The sequence below is a fragment of the Ornithorhynchus anatinus genome, chromosome X1 (genome assembly GCF_004115215.2).
Source record: "Ornithorhynchus anatinus isolate Pmale09 chromosome X1, mOrnAna1.pri.v4, whole genome shotgun sequence".
NCBI lineage: Eukaryota > Metazoa > Chordata > Mammalia > Monotremata > Ornithorhynchidae > Ornithorhynchus > Ornithorhynchus anatinus.
This window is the reverse complement of record NC_041749.1, coordinates 597,759-621,185: the sequence shown is the minus strand read 5'-3', so window position 1 is coordinate 621,185 and position 23,427 is coordinate 597,759. Positions and strand designations below refer to the sequence as shown.

General features: G+C 44.3%; 1 protein-coding gene across 10 annotated transcripts in view; it reads right to left on the bottom strand.

The window, feature by feature from the left end:
* KIDINS220 (kinase D interacting substrate 220) overlaps positions 1-22,595 on the bottom strand; it is a 100,686-nt gene extending 78,091 nt beyond the window's left edge. For 8 of the 10 annotated variants that reach the window (XM_029050853.2, XM_029050851.2, XM_029050852.2 and 5 more), the window contains exons 1-8: positions 22,502-22,595; positions 13,228-13,357; positions 8,172-8,270; positions 6,411-6,509; positions 4,427-4,525; positions 3,654-3,755; positions 1,899-1,997; positions 214-411 (exon numbers count right to left, since the gene is read on the bottom strand). In XM_029050853.2, the coding sequence (XP_028906686.1) occupies positions 214-411; positions 1,899-1,997; positions 3,654-3,755; positions 4,427-4,525; positions 6,411-6,509; positions 8,172-8,270; positions 13,228-13,335 (804 nt within the window). In that variant the 5' untranslated portion in view covers positions 13,336-13,357; positions 22,502-22,595. Of the gene's footprint in view, positions 1-213; positions 412-1,898; positions 1,998-3,653; positions 3,756-4,426; positions 4,526-6,410; positions 6,510-8,171; positions 8,271-13,227; positions 13,358-18,830; positions 18,933-22,501 lie in introns of those variants that run through there. The other 2 variants (XM_029050849.1, XM_029050844.2) reach the window with 2 other exon arrangements.
* Between the last annotated feature and the right edge of the window lie 832 nt (positions 22,596-23,427).

Sequence of the window (23,427 nt, the reverse complement as noted above, 5' to 3'; positions counted from 1 at the left end):
CCCCCCCCACCTACTTGGCTGGTTCTTCTGGAAGCAAACCCAAGCCCACTTCTTTCTTGTAGGATCGCAGCCTACTGCAAACCACTGCAACCGTGAGCATAAAATAGGTCCACCACATTTGAAAACACTGGCAGTGCTTACATATAGTTCTAGATATCACGGGGGCTCATATTTGGTTTTGTGCCACTGAAGAAGGCAGATGACCCCACTTACCCTATCGGGAATATTAACGTATGTCCCGGCATCAAGAAGATCCTGTACAATTTCAATATGTCCCTCCTTGGAAGCAATCATTAAAGCAGTATTTCCATCTTTGTCCGTTAAATTCACGTTTGGATTTCTTTTCAAAATTTCCTTTACAGACTGAGTGTAGCCCCCTCTTACTGCAACAATAAGTGCAGTCATTGAGTTCTGAAAGGTAAGAAAAAAGTTACCCAAAATTATTCATACTGAGGCGGTCAATTTCCAACAAACTGTCCTTTCAAGCACTGAAAGGCAAGATTGAATTACTCCATTTTCAGAAATGCATTAACTCTTTGGAGACATTAGCAAATTACCACTTGCATGTAATTACATAACACCCTAGGGATGCAAAAGAGTTAATGCCCATCCAAAACCAATTTACTCCCTTCTCACTAATAAAATAAACCATGCTCACTGCTTAATTTACACAACATGAAATTTATACCAAAATATTGAAAATCTTTAAGATTTATTAAATATAAATTGTAACCCAAAAAGAACAAAGTTTATTTGAATACTTAATATAACCAATCCTTAATAATTGATGTAAATCAACTTGAAGGGCATTTAACTACTCATATTAAATCCCAATGAGCCAGATTACCCAGATCTGAAGCAACTTCCTGCTGAAAATCTGGGAATTTGGGGGGGTACTTTTACTTCTTCAGATGACTAAGCCGCACTAAATGGTATCCTGAAAGAAGAAATGTGCACCAATGGCCTCTCGTTTTTTGACTAAGAATCACTCATACTGGGAGGACCTGGCTCACTGCAGAAGAAAATATCCTGCTAAAATAAATAAATAAAATAAATGCTAGCATTTTCTCTTGAGATTTAGATTTATTTTTCAATTTCCATGTGGGAGTTCTCAGATGTTACCCAAGCACTTAGTACAGTGGTCTGCACACAGTAACCACTGAATAAATATGACTGAATGAACACCCTGAGTTTTCAAGCCCAGCAATTTCTGAAGTGCAGGGTTTGGACTTTGGCTGTTCCAAAAGTTAGCATCTAGGAAAAACTGAGTCTTGGGCAACAAAACTCCAGCCTGGATGGCAAGAGGTAGAAGGAAATAGGTATTTAAATTTTTACAACAGGTGCTTTGATTACTATTACGTCTTCCTTTGATACTTTGTTGCTTTTAATATGTCTGGGATGAAGACAAAAGATTCAGAAGGAAAAAAATGTAATTTACATTTTATCTCACAAAAATCAAAAAGTACTTCAAAAAACATAAGAAACGGCAGAGTTTTAAAACCATTTGAAACTGTTTATGAAAAGAGTCTCTCCAGAAGATTGCTTCAAATAAACACAAAGTTTCTAAAAGTAAAAATTTACAATTAAGAAGGGACGTGACAGTGAATACAAGCTACATTTATTATGATCACTTCACTGAACTGGAAAAATCCCCGACATTCAAATTTATGGGAATTCATTATTCTCAGTGTTGAAAGTTTGGTCTAAATTTCATATTTACACAGAAATAAGACAACCAAGGGAAAGCATGTGTAGAACACGACTATGAGCTTGTTGTGGGCAGGGACTGTTTCTCTTTATTGCTGTATTATACTTTCCCAAGCACTTACTACAGTGTTCTGCAGACAGTAAGTGCTCAATAAATACGACTGAATGAATGAACACAAAAGATGACTCACAGCTCCTTCTTGATCAACATCAGCTCCCATGTGTAACAAGTGTTTAACGCAATCCAGATGGCCTTTTCTTGCAGCCCAAACCAGCGGTGTGGTCCCATACTGTAAGGAAAACCATGGCAAAGCAAATTACCAGTACTATACTTCTACACCAACAAATCGCATTAAACACTGGAGTTAGGCTACAAGTTGATGAAGTAATAATCAAATTCAGAAAAATTTTACTAATTTCTTCCCATTTATCAACTAAATTCTAAATTCTGAAATAATCCTTCACATTATGCCACTCAAAAAAAAATTATATACAGGATGTCATTAAAGACAAAATCTTTCTATTACATTCATTTTTCTTCACATATATTTATGCAGGTGCATGGGGACATCTGTGCTAATGATGGCAGCCGAGTGTTTTGAGTCAGACGTAGATGTGGGTCTACCAGTCACTTAAAATGCCATAAAGGCCAGTGGCAAGAGCTCCACACTGTCAGAAGACTGAAGTCTAATCCCAGCTCCACCACTTGCCTGGGCGTGACTGTGGGCAAGTCACTTAACTTCAACATGACTCAGTTTTCTTACCTGTAAAATACCTGTTCTCTCTCCTCTACACTGTGAGCCCCAAATGAGACAAGGACTGTGCGTGATCTGATTATCTTGCACCTTCCCCAGCACAGTGCTCAGCAAGGAAAACACAAGAAGAAGATCTTTGCTCTTTAGAGACGTACATTTAGAGACCAGAGTTGTAATTTTATGCTTAACGGACACCACAATATCATCAGATTTAGAAGACCAGAGACCGAGAACTATCTGACTGCACATTCAGTGCCTGATCTCTGAAGGAACCTTTCCAGAAAATTATAAATTGAATTTTTTTTTTCCCAGCTAAACCTTACCTATCAACACTACTAAAAATTTACCTTTGCGAACTCTGATGAGAGGAACATTACGCATTATTCTGGAAACTAGGTACAACAAATCCCCAAGCCCAAGCCAGTGCCAAGTTTTGCAGACTGCACAAAGAAGTAAATATTCTCCAAACCCTTTCAAGTTTACCACTCTTTAAAGACTGAAAGTCTCAGACCACGGGCTCTACAGTACAGTAGATGGCCCTGTACTTTCACGTCCCTGAAGTTAAGAGTCTTCGGTTCTCTGAAGTGATGAGGAGTACTTTTCTTTTTCAGGTCTAAGTTTGGACTATGACTTGAGCATTTACAAAGCGAAGGTACTTTTCTTAAGCTTTATTTAATATGAACACACTGAGGTAGGAACAATTACATCTCAATTCAGATATGTTGAAAAACACTCTATTTAATGAATAGTTGGCAATGAGGAGTGCTCTAGGATTGCTAGTAATATGCTGATACACCCAATTTTCTCAAGTTGAGTATCCCCAATGATCATGCATTTACACTGTAGCAAATTTTTTTTTTGGTGGCATTGGAAAATATCCTGTGGCAGAAGCATAACTCGGGCCTTCTCGGTCCACCCAGGACTGACCAACTCAAGCACCTGAATTCTAATTTCCAGGAGATTTGCAGCTATCTTTCAGGAAGTGTGAGAACTCCACATGAGGCAGGGAGAACTCTGGAAGTTGATCTTCTGGGATACTACAGTATTTAGAGGCCAATCTGGGAATTATGTGAGAGCAGACACTAGACAAGTACCATAAACCCTTACATAGCAGACGCTAACCTTCTGGAATGCCAGGAGGCTATTACATTAACTAAAAACAGTTAAGAGAGCTTCATTCTCCCAACTTACCTTATCAGAACAGTTGACCTTGGCTCCATATTGCAGCAACAGATACACTATATCTGCGTGGCCACGCCCTGCTGCCCAAATGATTGGATAAACACTGTATTGCTAAGGCAAGAAAATACAGAGGGAAAAATATAGAAATTTGTAACATAATCCACTTTATATGTAGTGCAGATGGAAATATGACAACATGCTTACACAAACTAAACACACCAAACAGTGGAAAGGGGCTTTGAAAAACTGTACTCCAGTACAATTCAATCAAAATGATTATTGTCACTTCACCCATGTATTCAATTCATTACGAAGAGTAATTTTGAGTTGTAGCTTCATGTGATTCATGTGATTAAGGAGCTAAAAAAAACTTTCATCAACTTCAGTGTTCCAAAGTTCACAGTTTATCACCCCCATTCTCCTCAATCTGACATATAGAAGGAAGAAAACCTACATCTCCCCCTTGACTATCAGAAAAACACGGGTCCCTTAGTGGGATCAGGAATGCTTTAAACAGATGCCTTAATTTTTTAAAAACATAAATTTCCTAGTATCATTTTGGAAGAATATGCACACATGGAGATTAACATAGGTCTTGTAACATTTTCCTTTTGAGTTCTTTATAAACCCAAATAAAACTTATTAGCAAACAATTACCACAAGATTGAGACAAAGTTAAATTAGTAAAAAGAACTACTGACACAAATTTCTTGAGATACAGGCTCCCTTAGTCACACAAAGAAATCTCTTAACCACTGCTATTCTAAAGAATTAAAACTCACCAGGCCTGTGATGTTTGGGTTTGCGCCCTTTTCAAGAAGCAACTCTGCTACTTCAGAACAGCCCTTATAAGATGCCCACATGAGAGCTGTCCATCCTCCCTAAAGGTAACAAAGAGAAGAAATAGATCATCTTCTACCCGAGATGTACCTAAGGCAATTGACTCTATGCAATCTCCAGGACACACGCTTTGTAAAAACTCTTTTAGTTCATTTCCTCTGACCATCACACTCTGAGATTTCATATGATGTGGAACACATAGTAATTAAATGGGAAGAAGCGTGAACTAGTGGAAGGAGCATGGGCCTGGGAATCAAACGGACCCAAGTTCCAATCCTAGTTCCACCACTTGTTTGCTGTGTGACCCTGGGCAAGTCACAACTTCTCTATGCCTCAGTTATTTCACCCTTAAAACTGGGATCAAGGCTGTGAGCCACATGTGGGACATGGACTGTATCCCACCTGATCATCTTGTATCTATCCCAAAGCTTAGTATGGTGCCTGGCACATACTAAGTACTTAACAAATACGATTAAAAAAAATCAATTTCTTTTTGTCACCAGCAAGGCAGTGGTGAAGCTGAAAAGTGACTCCATGTCTCCTGACTCCCCGGCTAGTACCCCTTCTACCAGATGACGCTAAATGGTAGTAACTTTTCATTTTATTTTACTCCTACAGTTTTACTGAAACAAAAAAGACTACTTTTCTTCAGTTGAAACTCTTCCAAGTTTCTCAGGGATAAAGAAAGCATAGTGAGAACAAGGAATCAAATTGTGTTAAATGGGTAATGTAAGGCAAATCTGGACGAGACTGAATTGATTCAAGGTATTTAAACAGCCCTCTAAATCAGCCCTCTCTATGCTGCTGACAATATCAAAGAAACAAGAAATTATCCATCTTCTTTAAGTTCATTCTTGCAGAGACAATACAAAGATTTTTATAACTCAAATACAGAAGATATCAGTCACACAGGAGCGATAATACACAGTTTTCCAACAGCTCAGTTGTAATCATAATAATCAAAATAATGATATTGTTAAGCACTTACTATGTTCCAAGCACTGCACTAAGCACTAAGGTACATGAAGCTAATCAGCCTGGATACAGCCCTTGTCCCACATGGGGCTCACAGTCTAAGGAGGAAGGAGACTACGTTCTACACTCATCATGGGCAGGAAATAAGTGTGTTTATTGATATAATATACTCTCCCAAGCTCCTAATACAATGTTCTGCACACAGTAAGCTCTCCATAAACACAACTGACTGACCTCTCATCCACGTCCTGCCTCTGGACCGGAACGCCCTCCCTCTTCATATCTGACAATTACTCTCCCCTCCTTCAAAGCCTTATTGAAGGCACATCTCCTTCAAGAGGCCTTCCATGACTAAGCCCTCTTTTTCTCTTCTCCCACTCCCTTCTGCATCACTCTGACTTGATCTCTTTATTCATTCCTCCACTACCAGCCCCAAAGCACTTGTGTACATATCTGCAACTTATTTATGTTAATGTATGTCTGCCCCTCTAGACCAGTAGCTTAGTGTGAGCAGAGAATGTGTCTGTTTAGTGTTACATTGTACTCTCCTAAGCGCTTAGTACAGTGCTCTGCACATAGTAAGCACTCAATAAATACCCATGACAGACTAGACAATAAAGAAAAAAACTATTGTAGGCAGGGGACTTCTTTTGCCACATATTTCAGCATAATAATTCCCAACTAATGTGCTTAGCTGGTAAACTTATTACTTTTAAGGTGCATTTTCCCTCATCTCCATAAACTAAATAAGATCAAAAGATGGTAGCACACTATAGTGGCTATTAGGTTATGAGACACCTTCAAGCACTTTCTCTGTTCCCAACCCCCAGATGCTTAAAAATATTGAAACCATTCTTCTAGGAGAAAACAAGACAAAACCTAAACTTTTAAAGCTCAGAAGCATACCCACAACTAATCTTAAAATATCACCATACATAACAGCATACACACCATATCTCTATGTTCCAAATTAACATTACTGTTAAGTAGTTCTGCCACAATATCCACATGACCTTCTTTTGAGGCTGATATAAGAGCTGTCCAGTTGTCCTAAAAAAAAAAAAAAAATCATTTGCATTATTTTCAAAACATACATGATCTTCACAAAAAACAAACAATATTCAGGTTTACCTACCAAATGATCATACCAAGTGGACATGGGGGAAAATGGTTCACTTGGAACTTGAACCAAAGTTCTCCCACTTCTGGATAAAGACTTACCTGCTCTGCACCCGTGAGTTATTCTACTAAAGATAGTCCATGTAAAATTACAGATGACTAACTATTGGGTCAAATTTCATACAGTAATGAATTCACAAATGCTTGCTTTTTCTTTTTCCTGAGTTCCTAAATGCACTCTGCTTAAAAAAACCCTCAAAATAAACATTGTGGCTACCAAACATTGCTGTAACTGAAAATCAGCATATTTAGTGCAGACATATTTAAGAGTACATTTCAGACTTCAGAAAATGCACTGGATTTGTATTCTACTCTTCCAAGCACTTAGTACAGTGCTCTGCACAAAGTAAGTGCTTAATAAATACAGTCGATTCTAAACTAAAAAGACGTCATGTCTTCAAATGAATTGAATAACTAAATGAAGAGACAGAGACGAATTAATACAGGTTACAGAATTCTCTCCTCCATCAATCAAGACCACCAAGGAAACACTCCTCCCTCAAATTGAAGGGTTCATCTTCCGAGATCTCCTAAAAACTAGCAAGGTAAGGACACCATCTCAAGATATATCAGCAAAATTTAAAATGATATATGGAAATGTGATGGATACTGATGTTTGTAACCATACCGACATTCTTCAATTTAACTTCAAAAACTCTACCTAGAAAACATTGTTCATTTTGCCACCTGGGCAAAAAGGGAACCTGGAATAGTGTTCCTTCCAGATATGTTGCCAAAAAAGACAACCTTTGATTTTAAAGTTGCCCCGCTTTTCTAAGGTTGTCTGTTACTGTTTTCTGTTTACTGTTATTACATTCACATTTATATAAACCTAGAATTTATAGGAAATAGCAAATTCACAGAAACAAATATTAAAATCCCATAAAAGACGAAGACATTGACTTTCCAAAAATTCTATAACTAACTGACGTACCTCAATGAACTGAATCAACTTATGAGTCAGAAGACAGTCCAGGCTCCTGGGTCAATCCAGAAGCTGTGAAAGGTGACCATTTCTACCATCTGTAATTTCTTTTATGGCATTTAAGTGCTTACTACGGGCCAGGCACTGTACTAAGTGCTGGGGTAGATACAAAATAACTGAGTTGTACAGTCCCTGTCCCACACAGGGCTCACAGTCTTAATCCCCAGATGAGGTAACTGAGGTAGAGAGAAGTGAAGTGACTTTCCTAAAGTCATACTGGAGACAAGTGGTGGAGCTGAGATTAGGACCCAGGTCCTCTGACTCCCAGGCTCATGTTCTTTACGGAAACAAAAAAGACTCTACTTTTCTCCACTTGAAATTCTTAGGCCCTCCCTAATTAAGACTTCTTTTCCCTGGCTCCCCTTCCCTTCTGCATCATCTATGCACTTGGATCCGTAACCTTTAGACATTTGATATTTGCCGCACCCCAAACCCACAGCACTTTTGTACATATCTTTAAATTATATATTACGAATTATTTATTCATACTAAAGTCTGTCTCCCCTTCCAGACTATAATTTCTTTCAGTGAATAATTTCTATACATACCGAATCTTCCAAATTGCAGTTAGCTCCTTTCTTAAGTAACTCTTGTACTATCTCTAGATTGCCTTGTTCAGCTGCTAACATCAGAGGAGTCTGGCCACACTAGAAAAGATTACAGAGCAGAATTACCATGGCTAGTAATACCACAAATTAGAACATCTTTAGATAAGTGACCCTCTCGCCCCAAATCCTGGAAGCACATTCCTGCTTTCTGGTCCTGGATGTATGTGTGTCGTTCAAAAGAGACTGCTAAAAAATAGTTGTCACTGATATAAATCTGTGCATATAGTGATTTAATAGCAGTTTAGTGAGTGCAGAGCACTGTAATAAACATTTGGGAGAGTACAATATAACAGTATAATTTATATTTAATATAAATTGTGGTTATGTACATAAGTGCTGGGGGGCTAAGGGAGGGAAAGAAGAGGAAATGAGGGCTTATTCAGGGAAGGCCTCTTGAAGGAGATGTGCCTTCAATAAGGCTTTGAGGTGGAAAGAGTAATTGTCTGTCAGATGTGAAGAGGGAGGGCATTCTAGGCTAGAAGCAGGATGCGGGTGAGAGGTTGGTGGCAAGATAGACAAAATTGAGGTACAGTGCGTAGGTTGGCATTACAGGAGCAAAGTTTATGGACTGGGTTGTAGTAGGAAAGCAGTGAGGAACAGTAAGAGAGGGCAAGGTGATTGAAGGCTTTAAAGCCAATGGTAAGTAGTTTCTGTTTGATGGAGAGGTGGATGGGCAACCACTGGACATTCTTGAGTGGGGAACATGGCTTGAACAGCTTTGCAGAAAAAAGACCTGGGCAGCAGAGTGAAGTATGGACTGGAGTGGGGAGAGACTGGAGGCAGGGAGGTCAGCAAGGAGGCTGATGCAGTAACTCACACAAGTTCTGATAAAGAGAGGAAGGGAACAGAGACATTCATTTGATTATATTTCTCTTTTATGTTCATCATTACTGCAGTTGCTACATTCAATGGCTAAAATCTACCCTTTCCTCTCCATCCCCACTGCTACCATGCTGATTGAAGTACTTATCCTATCCCACCTCGATTACTCCATCTGCCTTCTCGCTGACATTCCCGTCTCCTGTCTCTCCCCACTCCAATCCATACTTCACTCTGCAGTACCAATCATTTTTCAACAAAAACGTCCAGTTCACAGCTCGCCACTCAAGGACCTCCAATGGCTGCACATCCACCTCCACAAACAAAAACTCCTTACCAATGGCTTTAAAGCATTCAATCAGCTTGCCCCATCCTACCTCATCTCACTAATCTCCTACTCCAGCCCAGCCTCTAGCACCTCCTTACTCGCTGTGCCCCAATCTCACCTATCAAGTTTATCTTGCCGCCAACCCCTTTCCCTTGTTCTCCCCGTGGCCTGGAACTTCCTCCCCTTCCATACAGGCCAGACAAATATACTCTCGCCTTCAAAGCACTATTAAGGTCACATCTTCTCTAAGAGGCCCTCCCTAATTAAGACTTCTTTTCCCCAGCTCCCTTTCCCTTCTGCATCATCTACGCAGTTGGATCCGTAACCTTTAGACATTTGATATTTGCCGCACCCCAACCCCACAGCATTTTTGTATATATCTTTAAATTATATATTACGAATTATTTATTCATACTAATGTCTGTCTCCCCTTCCAGACTATAAACTCATTATGGGCAGGGAACATATATTGTATTCTCCCAGGCGCTTAGTACAGTGCTCTGCACATAGTAAGCGCTCAATAAACACAACTGACTGATGTGAAGGAATGGCTCTGTACAACTCTGAGACCAAAGATTACCAGTTCAGAATTTCGGCCTCTAAGGCTACTTATGTTCAGTAATTTCGGAATGACATAATGTCCATTTCAAATCCCATCTCAGAGATTCCAGTCATGTCTGCACCCAAATGTGACAGAAATAGCACAAACCTGACACGCAACTGGCATGTGATTTCATACGTCACTTTTGGGGTTTGTCTAGACTAGGGAATTTCCAGTCTCTTCACATATGATGAGAGGGTAGGTCAGCAAGACCGTCTGGCTGCCTTTCTAGCCTCTAATTGCGGTCTCAGCCCAATGTACCTTTCTGGGTGTTAAGCTTCAAGGGCCAGTATCTTAGATTTCAACTCGCACTTGTGTCGACTGCCTCGTGGAAGGCGGCTGTATAAACGGCTGTGTGGATACAGACTGCCTGTGGTCATACAAGAGGAAAAGATGGGCTGGGGTGACTCGGTGAAGAGCCCAAACATAGCCAGACCCTAACCATGACACCCATTTACACCTGGGGAAGCCTTCGCAGGCCAGCCTGGAATCCCGAGAGCTGAGAGTCATCAGGGAGCTGAGGATTCCATCATCATCTCTGCAGTGGGGCACGGAGCCCCTCACACCCCTCGAGACTCTGACCTGAGAGGGAAGGGGCGAAGGACTGTCCACCTCCAGCAGTGGATAAATAGGAGGTAAAACCCTGGTGTGGTAAGCCCTTAAGGAGGCAACAGGGGCTACAAAGGTAAATGCCTAGCCTAAGGAAAGAAGAAAGGTGACCCGGGCACCGTGCATGTTAACAGTGGGTGTAAAGGTTGGTCGTGGGTGTTAAGGTGTTGCTCCCTTCTTGCCCTGCCTATCCCCATTTGGATGCCAGTCCAAAGAGCCACTCTGCAGGATGAGCCTGATCCTTTCCACACCAGGAGACTCACCAGCTGGCATCTGTGACAAATGCCCATCCTGTCAGAGGGTTGGGGATCGACTGTCGCTGGGTGGGAAGTTCCTTCTTGCTCTTGAAACCACAACAATCTGCGACCGCAAACTAACTCAATACAAAAATCTGGGGCAAGGTGGGAAGCCAAAGACGCCCAACCCCTTGCCTTAACAGTGAATAAGGGCTAGATGTGGAACCAAGAGGGCAATACCACCTTTTTCCCTGCTGTTGGTAGCCCTCTACTCCCTAGCCCAGCCCTGGGAACCTGGCCAGGGCAGGGAGGGGGGTGGAGGGACGGGACACAGGTAGGGGGGTGATTGTCATCCATCCCGCTGGCTCTAGGACCAACTCAGAGGCTCTTCTTACCCTCAGCCCATTCAGAGAGATCCAGCAGGGATGCTAGGGGTCGGCTGAGGACTGATTTCACACCCTTTCAGGTCATTTGGCAGGGGGTGGTCTAGAGTGAGACAAGGGTTTGCTCTGGGACCCACCAGATATGGGTCTCCCTGAGAAATGAGTTGCCTGTTCAGGCCATTTTCTCTGTTGGTCCCTTAGCTTTGTGTATTGGTCTGATGTTCGTTCATTCGTTCATTCATTCATTCGTTCATTCATTCATTCAAATTTACTGAGTGCTTACTGTGTGCAGAGACCACTGTACTAAGCCTTGGGAGAGTAAAATACAACAATAAACACATTCCCTGCCCACAGTGAGCTTAAAGTCTAGGGCAGGGAACCGGCATGAATACAAATAAACAAATTAAAGATATGTACATAAGTGCTCTGGGGCTGGGAAGAGGGAAGAGCACAGGGAGCGAGGCAGGAAAACACAAAAGGGAATTGGAGAAGATGAAGGGGGGTTAGTCTTGAAAGGCCTCTTAGTGGAGATGTGCCTTCATTAAGACTTGGGGGGGGAAGGGAGAGAGTAATTGTCTCCTGGACTTGAGAAGGGAGGGAGTTTCAAACCAAAGGCAGGACGTGGACTAGGTAATGGTGGCAAGATAGGCGAGACTAAGGCGCAGTGTGGTTAACATTAGAGGAGCGAAGTGTGTGGGCTGGGCTGTAATAGGAGAGTAGCGAGGTGAGTTAGGAGAGGGCAAGGTGGTGGAGTGCTTTAAAGGCAATAGTGATAAGTTTTTATTTGATGCGGAGGTGGACGGGCAACCACTGAAGTTTTTTGAGGAGTGGGTTGACATGTCTTCAACGTTTCTGTAGAAAAATGACCTGGACAGCGGAGTGGAGCATTGATTGGAGTGGGGAGAGATAGGAGGTTAGCAGGTCAGCAAGGAGGCTGATGCAGTCATCCAGATGGACTAGGATGAGTGATTGTAATAACATGGTAGCAGTCTGGATGGAGAGGACAGGGCGGATTTTAGCGATGTCGTGAAGGTGGGACTGACAGAGTTTAGTGATTGACTGAATATGTGCATTGAATGAGAGAGAGTTGTCAAGGATCATGCCAAGGTTACGGGCTTGTGAGACAGGAAGGATAGAAGTGCCGTCTACAGGGAAAAGAAAGTCAGGGGAGGAAAGGGTTTGAGTGGAAAAATAAGGAGCTCTGCTTTGGATATGTTAAGCTTGAGGTGACAGGAGGACATCCAAGTACAGATATCTGGAAGGCAGGGTCTCTTCCTATCCCTTTCCTTCCTACCCCAGTGGGAGTCCTGTCGGCTTGCATACCCCCATCTCAAAATTCCAGTTAATATGTCTATATAGAGGGCTACACTCCAGAACACAGCCTCAGCAGTCAAGGCCTGAAGCCAGGGGCTCAGTCAACCCTGAACCAAGATCAACAGTCATGTGACTCACTGAACTCCCCTGTTTTACTCTGTACCCCAATATAAGAAATTATAAATGCCATGGTGTGCCAATGCTCCATCAGGCCTGTCCAACAGCCTGTGCCGATAGTAGCTCAAAACAATATTGGACGGGTGATGGATGCTGCTTCTTGACATCCCTCCCAGTAGTTGGGGATGGATCAGGAAAGATTCCTACCTTTCCCTCTAATAAGTTATTCTAGACTTCTTCCCCAAGAATTTCTCCAAGTGCCTCTTGAACCTGGCATTTTTAGTTAGCAGTTTGCTATCCACTGATAAAAGGGGTGTTTCTTTTCGTATCCACTTATGGAAGGGATGTTTCCTTTGGTGTGGTACAGGCCAATGCTGAGGAACTTGACAAACAATAATTCCTCCTGCCTATACCCTTCAGAATTGTGTAGACCTCAATCAGGTCCTCTCAGCTTCATTTTTCCAGTTTGAAGAGTCCCAATACTATTCAATTTAAATGGAAATTCCTCCAGCTAGCCACTCGATAATCCTGCTAGTGCTTCTGAAATCCCAGAGTTAAATAAGCTTTAAAAATTTTCAGCTTGCTTTACCTCATTCCTCTCATCCACATCCTTGCACTTCTCAAGAAGTGCTTTAAGGGCAGGAACATTTTCTTCTTCCACGTAAGTCAACAGACTCTGAGTCACCAGGCTTGCCATCTTCACAGATGCCAGTACTCACCTGTTTTTAAAAAGTAAAATAGAAAGCTTATAATTGAATTATTGTTTGAAAGAGAAAAACATCTAGATTGCTGGTTAAACTAGGATCATCCCTCTTTCACTCCATTAGAATGCAGCCCTGCAGTTGCCTCAGCAAAAAGAACATGGTTCTAGAAATCAGGAGATCTGGGAAGTAATCCGGGCTATGTAAGCAAAAGGAAAGACACCTGGTGCTATGCCATCAGTTTTCTAATAATGGTAACTGTGGTATTTGTTAAGTACTTACAAACTGTGAGGCAGACTGAATATAGATTCTGTTTCACATGGGGCTCAAACTCTAAGAGGGACAACTGGGATTTTATTCCTAGTTTTCAGATGATGAAACAGGAACAGTTCATCAATCAGTTGAATTTATCTTGGGCAGAGCACTGTACTAGCACTTAAAAGTAATAATAATGATGGCATTCATTAAGCGCTTACTATGTGTGAAACACTGTTCTAAGTGTTGCGGGGGAGGGGGGGAATACAAGGTGATCAGGTTGTCCCACGTGGGGCTCACAGTCTTAATCCCCATTTTACAGATGAGGTAACGGAGGCACAGAGAAGTTAAGTGACTTGCCCAAAGTCACACCGTTGACAAGCGGCGGAGCCGGAATTAGAACTCATGACCTCCGACTCCCAAGTCTGGGCTCTTTCCACTGAGCCACGCTGCTTCTCAAGCACTTGAGTACAAGAGAATTGGTAGACACATTCCCTGCCCACAAAAAATTTACAATCTAAAGGAGGAGACAGACACTAACATAAATCCATTATGGATATGTACATGACTGTTGTGGGGGTGAGGGTGGCATAAATACCAAGGGTTACAGAACCAAGTGCATAGACAATGTAGAAGAGAGAGGGAAAAGGAGTCAACATAAAGTGGGCTTAATCGGGGCAGGTCTCTTGGAGGAGAAGTGACATTAATAAGGCTTTGAGGGTGAGGAGTGTGGCGGTTTAGCATAAATAGAGAGGGAGGGCATTCCAGGTCAGATTGGTATGTGAGAAAGGGGTCAGCGGTGAGAGAGATGCCCCACAAGTGTCAACATAAGTGGTAAGCGGTTTGGCAGGGGCCGGGAGGATGGGAGAAGAAAGCTTCCAATATTCCTTCCATAAAGTGTGTAAAGAGCCTATGTTTTGCAATTCTCAAACCCCTAAAGTCAATCTTGGACACCCCTAGGATTAGCAGGCTTGTCATGCTAGGTTTAGACTCCATCATCCTACCTTTTTGAGGCAACAATATTATTTATTGAGCTAAGGAGACTACAACAAAGTTAAGACACAATCGCTGCCTTCAGAAAGTTTACAGTCTAGCAGGGGAAGGGACAAGCATTAAATAACTTCCCAGACTGAGCCCTCTCTTCCCCTCTGCTCCTCCTCCCCTCCCCATTGTCCCTACTCCTGCTCTGTGCTCTATCCCCTTCCCCTCCTCACAGCACTTGTATATATTAGTACCCATTTACTGCTCTATTTGCTTAATGATGTGCATTTATCTAAGGTTCTATTTATCTATTTTGATGGTAATGATGTCTGCCTACTTGCTTTGTTTTGTTTTGTTGTCTGTCTCCCCCTTCTAGACTGTGAGCCCGTTGTTGGGTAGGGATTGTCTCTATCTGTTGCCGACTTGTACTTTCCAAGAGCTTAGGACAGTGCTCTGCACACAGTAAGCGCTCAATAAGACATTGAATAACTAGTCATAAGAGAAAGAAAATGGATATGGAGATGAGCTACTGCTTAAGTGGATTTTAAGTTGATTTGTATAGAAGCACCCTAAATGGGTGTGAGTGCAAAAAAGTGTAATTAGCACTGGGGTGCCAAGGTTAGTACTTGAGGGATATATCACAGGACCAAATAAAAAGTTTTAATAATAATAATAATGATGGCATTTAAGCACTTACTATGTGCAAAGCACTGTTCTAAGCGCTGGAAGTCCAGAAAGATTGCAACTATTGCTTTTCCCCTAGCCTAGTCCACCCGCCCTATTTACAGAAGGATTCTGGAAACATTTAGAAATAGGACAAACACCAAAAAGTCAGGGCTGACCTCCCTTGAGAGAGAAGGCCAGACCAGATGAATTCTTGTGGCTTCTTCTCAACTCAAGAATCTATGCCTTAGTGGACAGAGTTACACTGGGGACGCAAAACAATCGCTCCTTCATTATTTAACAATCTTGACTCCGCCACTTGTCTTCTTTGTGATCCTGGGTTAGACACTTATCTTCTCTGTACTTCTGTTTTCCTCATTTGTATAACAAGAATACTTGTTCTCCCTCAGACTGTGAGCTCCAAGTGAGACAAGGACTCTATCCTAAACTGATTATCTTCTGTCAACCTAAAACACTTAGGAGAGTGCTTGGCACATAGTAAGTGCTTAAATACCACAATTATCATTATTACCAGTACAGTTGCAATTTGTGATTTTTTATACACTTCATTATTTCAGTTCAGCTTGGAAAAAATGCAATTTTAATCTTTTGAAGTAATTTAAAATCAATTTTGTCATCTCTGACAAAGCCCTTAGTCAGGAAACAGGAAACTTTGCTCATCAACTAATCACCATCATAAGATTAAAAGAGGCCTTAAAAATCTACGGAAAATGTGAGACCCAATCGTCTCATTTCTAAAATGAAAAGACCTAAAATTTTAACCCTAGCATCTCACTACTCATGCTTTTCCCACAGAAGTGAAAATACATTTCATTTTACATTTTTGTTTGTTTTTTTAAGAGTTGCATTACCAGTGTGCTGGGAGTTAATGAACTCATCTCCACATAAGAGCCAGAAAAATCTCAGTCAACTACAATAATTGTGGTATTTGTTAATTGTTTACTACATGCCAAGAACTGTGCCAAACACTAGGATAGATATGGTACAATGAGATCAGACAGTCACCGAGTCCCACCTGGGGCTCACTGTTTAAGGTAGAGGGAGAACACGTATTTAATATTCATTTTACAGATGAGGAAACTGTAGAAAAGAGGTCATATACAGACAAGTGGCCGAGCTGGGAGTAGAACCCAGGTCACCTGACTCCCAGTCCTGTGCTCTATTCACTAAGCCACGCTGCTTCTTAATATTGTATCCTGCTCTCAATTTCTTCTTTGCCACAAAGCAAGAGGATGTCTTTAGGAATAGCACCATTGTTGAGGGAGAAGTCTGCAACTAGGCCAGTATGGTATCTTCAGGAGGCCTAGTCTTCCAAAATGTCCTGCAAAGGCATGGGCACTGGCTTCCCTTTAGAGTTAGACCACCCCTCCAATGCTTCTACCAATGTAGCCACAGGATACAATGCTCTCTTACACTCACTCCCAGGAGTCCTGGCTCAATGGAAAGAGCCCGGGCTCGGGAGTCAGAAGTCATGGGTTCGAATCCCGGCTCTGCCACTCGTCAGCTGTGTGACTGTGGGCAAGTCACTTCACTTCTCTGTGCCTCAGTTACCTCCTCATAAAATGGGGATTAAGACTGTGAGCCTCACATGGGACAACCTGATTACCCTGGATCTACTCCAGCACTTAGAACAATGCTCTGCACATAGTAAGGGCTTAACAAATACCAACATTATTATTATTCCAGCCTACCTAGAGGTGGTGAAAGTTCGTAACCAGTACACACCTGCGAACATCTGGCTGAATAAGGAGGTTTTAAACCCATCCCCAGGCCTACATTATGAAAGTCAGGAGAGAACCCATGTTTCAATCAATATTATTTATTGAACACCTACTGCAGGCAGAGCACTGTACTCAATACTAGAAGAGGACCGTAGTGATAGAAAATATATAATCTTTGTGTTTCTGGATTTTACAACCTAACAAGGAGATTGATGCAAAATATTTCCATGTAGTCACAAAGAGATTAGAAGTGGATATGTGGAAATAGTATTTAAGTAGATAAATCCAAGAGTGCTAGGGATTAGGAGTCCTGAGATGATACTTGGGACTGCAAGCTCCCTCTAGACTGGGAGCTCACCTTGGGCAGGGAACGGGTCTACCAAGTCCTTCTTATTGTTCTCTCCCAAGTGCTTAGTACAGTGCCCTGCACACAGCAAACGTTCAGTAAATACCACTGACTGACTGATGTGAAATGGGAGAAAAACAAAACTGAATCGGGCAGTCTTCTGGAGGAGGAAAAAATTTTAGAAGGGGAGATCTGTGGTCAAACAGTTATAAAACACTTAGTACAGTGCTCTGCACACAGTAAGCACTCAATAAAATACGATTGAATGAAGAAAGGGGACAGGAATTTCCAGCAGGAGGAAGAAGAAACAAACAGCAGTAAGTTTGAGATTGGGAAGAAATCTTTCTAACAGAGTTATTGCGTAGTAAGAGAAGAATGGATAAGGGACTTATGTTATTTGAGGGAAAGGATTGTATCTACCAACTTTATTGTACTCACCCAAATGCTTAGTATGGAAAGCACTCAATAAATATCATTACTTGAGTGATTGATATGTGGGAGGCAAAGAGCTGATGGAGGGCCTTAAAGTCATCGGTCAAGTGTTTCTGCTTGATGTCAAAAGGAAATGGGCAACCACTGGAAGATTTTGAGCAGTTATAAGATGTGGGCAAAACCACATTTCGGAAAAATGGTCCAGAAAGCAAGGTGAAGTATGCACTGGCGACAGAAAAGGCTATTCAAACTGCCAGGAACAAAGGGGACTTCAAGTCCTGATTATATTTATCCAACATATGGCTCAACAGGATAGGTTTTTAATTTCATCAGTTAACAGCAAAACAAAATACAGAGCTTTTCTTTTATAACAAGCTTTAAAATGTCTTCTTCAAAGAGGACTAGAGTCTAAAAGGAGGAATTTTATCTACCATTAATCTAACAATACGTAGCTGCTGGGCATGAGCAATCCAGAAATGTAGGCTCAACGCAGTGGTCTTGATTTTTTAGGACTAAAATAGAGGAAAAATGTACTTGAGGAAATTGATTGTCTTTGAGTGGATGAGATCAACATACATACTTACTGTATATATTTTACCATTTGTTTGCTGTCATCTTTTATTAGATTAAAAGGCTCTGAGGGTAAGGTCTGTTTTCTTCTTTGTGGTATGTGCTCTTATTTGATAGCACGCATTGACAACCAGGTTCACGATGGCCCCCAATAAAGGTATCTAAGATCAGATCAGTCAACCAATCGTATTTACTGAGCACTTCTTGGCACAGAGCACTGTAATGGGCTTTTGGAAGAGTAAAATAGAAGAGCTGGTAGACACAGTCCCTGCCCTTAAAGAGTTTAACAGTCTACAGGAGAGTCAATCAGTCATATTTATTGAGAGCTTACTGTGTGGATCAGATCGGTTGACGGGGGGCAGTTTCTCCATGGGAACATCTACAGCCAATGTGGAGAAAGGTGTGGGGGAGGCGGGGTGTGACTGTGGGAGCCGGGAGAGGGAGAACACAGAAGCATATTTTAGGGAAAAAGAAGTTCAACCCTAAAAATGTCTCATCGTACCTCAAGCCGACATTGTGCCTGGTGCCTTCATGTGAGGGAGCCTCTAACTGTCCCAGAGGGAGGAACAGGAAAACACAGTGGAGCCCCAATGGTATGTTTTCTGAGTGTTTATATTGTGTCAAGCACTGTGCTCAGTCCTGGGATAGTTACAGAATAATCAGATTGGACACAGTCCCTGTTCCACATGGAGCTCATGATCTAAAGGGGAGGGAGAGCAGATATTCAGTCTCCATTTTACAGATGAAGAAACTAAGGCACAGAGAAATTAAGACACTTGTCACACAGCAGACAAGTAGCAGGTCTCCTGGCTCCCAAACCCACGTAGTTTCCAAGCTGCCACTAAACGAAGCAGCGTGGCTCAGTGGAAAGAGCACGGGCTTTGGAGTCAGGGCTCATGAGTTCGAATCCCAGCTCTGCCACTTGTCGGCTGTGTGACTGTGGGCAAGTCACTTAACTTCTCTGGGCCTCAGTTCCCTCATCTGTAAAATGGGGATTAAGACTGTGAGCCCCACGTGGGACAACCTGATTCCCCTATGTCTACCCCAGTGCTTAGAACAGTGCTCGGCACATAGTAAGCGCTTAACAAATACCAACATTATTATTATTATTATTAAACCTCATTGTTGGTGCACTCCTCAATGACCCCTCCAAAATATGTTCTTCTAAATCACAGATAAAAATGATAATAATGATGGCATTTGTCAGGCGCTTACTATGTGCCAAGCACTCTTCTAAGGGCTAGGGAGGATACACGGTGATCAGATTATCCCACGTGGGGCTCACAGTCTTAATGCCCATTTTACAGATGAGGTAACTGAGGCACAGAGAAGTGAAGTGACTTGCCCAAAGTCACACAGCTGACAGGCGGCGGAGCTGGGATGTGAACCCGTGATCTCTAGGTTAAAAATGATCAAGCTTGACTTTTCATTTCCAGTTCTGGCTCTGCGTATTGTTTCGATTCCGTCTCAGGAATTACAGCTTTCCAGACAGCGTCAAAAAACTCTGGAAATGTGGTGGCTTCCCTTGAGATTGGATTGATAATTCCAGAGACTGAAAGATTACTGATTTAGGTTCCTGAAGAGGTTCCTTATATTTCTCGAGTGTCTCGTATCCAAAATAGGTTGGATCACGAATAAAGCCAAGTCAGACTGAGGACATAAGGGTGAAAAAGGTGGTTCTGAATAAGCTCAAATCTATACCAGGCCATTTAGGGCAATTTTTCTTAAGAATGTGACAAATAAATCACTGTTTTTCTCGACATAACGTGCGATTGGGGGTTCGCAGCACTGTGTTTTCGGCAAAGTCCTGCTCGATCCTCGGCGTTGGCACATTCACTCCCGTGTCTGACTGGACTGTCACGAGGGCGGCTCCAGCCACAAAGGGCCGGCACACACCGACCCCCTCCCCATCTCTTCCCCGACAGAAACCAAGGCCAGTATTCTATTTATCTTGATGATGTGGCCTGGTTTCGTTCTGTTTTTGCTTTGTCGTCTGTCTCCCCCGTTAAGACTGTGAGCCCGTCATTGGGCAGGGATGGCCTCTATCTGTTGCTGAATTGTACATTCCAAGCGCTTAGTCCAGTGCTCTGCTCAATAAATACTATTGAATAAATGAAGGCCGGCCAGACAGGGGCCTCCTGTGAAGGAGCCAGACAGGCTACGGACGGCCAAGGCATGTGGCGGGGGGTGAGGGGTGGAGGGGCTCAGGGGCTCTAACCCACCCCAGGGCCACAGCCCTTTCGCCAACCGGGACACCTCAGAACCCACCGCTCAGCCCCGCCTAGCCTTCTCCTCCATCCAGGCCCCTCAATCCATCGATCAATCGATTTGACGGCATTGATGCCTACCTCCTTCTTTTGCTGTCTGTCTCCTTACTTCTATACTGTGAGCCCGTTGTTGGGTAGGGATTGTCTCCATCTGTTGCCGAACTGTATTTTCCAAGGGCTCAGGTCAGTGCTCCGCACACAGTCAGCGCTCAAGAAATACGACTGAACGAAGGGTACTTATTGAGCTGCTTACTATGTGCAGAGCACCGTCCTAAGAGCTTGGGAGAGTACAAAATGGGGCTAAGACTGTGAGCCCCACGTGGGACAACCTGATTCCCCTGTGTCTACCCCAGCGCTTAGAACAGCGTGGCTCAGTGGCAAGAGCCGGGGCTTGGGAGTCAGAGGTCATGAGTTCGAATCCCAGCTCTGCCACTTGTCAGCTGGGTGACTGTGGGCAAGTCACTTAACTTCTCTGTGCCTCAGTTCCCTCATCTGTAAATGGGGATTAACTGTGAGCCTCATGTGGGACAACCTGATTACCCTATATCTATCGCAGCGCTTAGAACAGTGCTCGGCACATAGTAAGCGCTTAACAAATACCAACGTTATTATTATTAACAGTGCTCTGCACATAGTAAGCGCTTAACAAATACCAACGTTATTATTATTAACAGTGCTCTGCACGTAGTAAGTGCTTAACAAATACCAACATTATTATCACAACGCAACAGAATTAGCCGACACGTTCCCCGCCCATAACAGGCTCACAGTCTAGAGGGAGAGACAGAAATTGATATGCATAATTTATAACATAAATATCTGTCCATAAGTGCAGAGGGGGATGGGTGAACATCTTCTCCTGTCTTCCCTCCCCCCCCTCCAAAGACCATCCAGCTCCGTCCTCCCCCGGACCCTCATCCCCACCGATCAACCTCCCTCCTCCCCCTTCTGCCCCACGGCCCATCCCGCCCCCCGCCCCCTTAATACTACTACTACTACTACTACTACTACTACTACTACTACTAATGGTACTTGTTAAGCGCTGATTATGTGCTGAGCGCCGTTCTAAGCGCTGAGGGCGGATGCAAGGTGATCAGATTGTCCGACATGGGGGTCAGAGCGTTCATCCCCATTTTACAGAGGAGGGAAGTGAGACGCAGAGAAGCGAAGTGAGGTGTCCCCAAGTGGGCCGGCTGACGAGTGGCGGAGACGGGATCGGAAGCCCTGACCTCTGACTCCCCAGCCCGGGCTCTTTGCCCTGAACCACGCCTCTTCTCCCGCAGCCCCCATCCAGCCCCTTCCTCCTCCCTCCTCTTCTCCTCTCATCCCTCTTGCAGATCCCGCCTCCGCCTCCTCCTCCTCCGGCCCTGCCGATCCAGCCCCCTCCCTGTCCTCCTCCCCCTCGCCCGATCCATACCGCTCCTCCTCCTCCTCCACCCCTGCAGCTCCAGCCCCCTCCTCCTCCTGCCCCCTCCACCTCATTCATTCATTCAATAGCCTTTATTGAGCGTTTACTATGTGCAGAGCGCTGTACTAAGCGGTTGGCATGGACAAATCGGTAACAGAGAGAGACAGTCCCTGCTCTTTAACGGGCTCACAGTCCTCCTCCTCCTCCTCCTCCTCCTGCCCCCTCCTTCCCTGCAGCTGCAGCCCCCACCTCCTCCTCCTCCTCTTGCCCCCTCCATCCTCGCAGCTGCAGCCTCCTCCTCCTCCTCCTCCCCCTCCCCCAGTACCCCCCCCGGTCCCCGCGGCCGAGGCAGCGCCCCCTCCCCGCCCCCGCCCGGTTTAGGGTCCCGCCGTCGGGAAGGAAGAAACGGTGGAGCTCCTTGGTAACCGCCTCGCCGCCTGCCTGCCTTTCGACCGTCCTCCCCTCCGCCCCCGCCCCCCCCGGGCCTCCCGCACTGACCGCCAACCAGGCGTGGCCGTCGTTCGTCGGAACAGTCCGTCCGTCCGGCCGTCCGTCCGTCCGTCCTAAGGCTCCGGCTCCGCCCCGGGCCCGGCCCCGGCCGCCATCTTCCTCCTTCTCCCTGACCCGCCCGACTCACGTGCCGCCCCCGGCCACGCCCACCGCCTCGCGCGGTCACGTGCCGCCTAGGCCTCGCCCACCGTCCCTCCCACCGCCCCGCGAGGTCACGTGCCGCCCGGCCACGCCCACCGCCTCGCGCGGTCACGCGCCAGCCGCGGCCCCGCCCCGCCCAACGGGGTCACGTGCCGGCCCGACCCCGCCCCCCCCGCCCAGCGGGGGCCACGTGCCACCCCCGGCCACCGCCCCGCCTATCGGTGGGGTCACGTGCCCCTTTTGGCCACGCCCCCTCCACGCCCCGCGGGGGTCACGTGCCATCGTCCCCGCCCCCGCGGGGCTCACTTCATTCATTCCGTCGTATTGAGTGAGCGCTTACTGTGTGCAGAGATAATAATAATGTTGGTATTTGTTAAGCGCTTACTCTGTGCAGAGCACTGTTCTAAGCGCTGGGGTAGACACAGGGGAATCAGGTGGTCCAAGTGGGGCTCACAGTCTTCATCCCCATTTTACAGATAAGGGAACTGAGGCACAGAGAAGTGAAGTGACTCGCCCACAGTCACACAGCTGACCAGTGGCAGAGCCGGGAGTCGAACCCGTGACCCCTGACTCCGAAGCCCAGGCTCTTTCCAAAGACTAATCACTAGGTCATGCTTCTACTCCTGAAAGAGAAGGAAAGATCATAAAAAAATGAAGAATAAATGAGCGAGTGGGCCTTAAAGGATAGTTTTAAGTCTCAAGGCTAGTGACTACTGTTTGGTTGTTTTAGTTTGTTTTTTTTAAGCAATGATTTTGAAATGTACAGGGAAGTG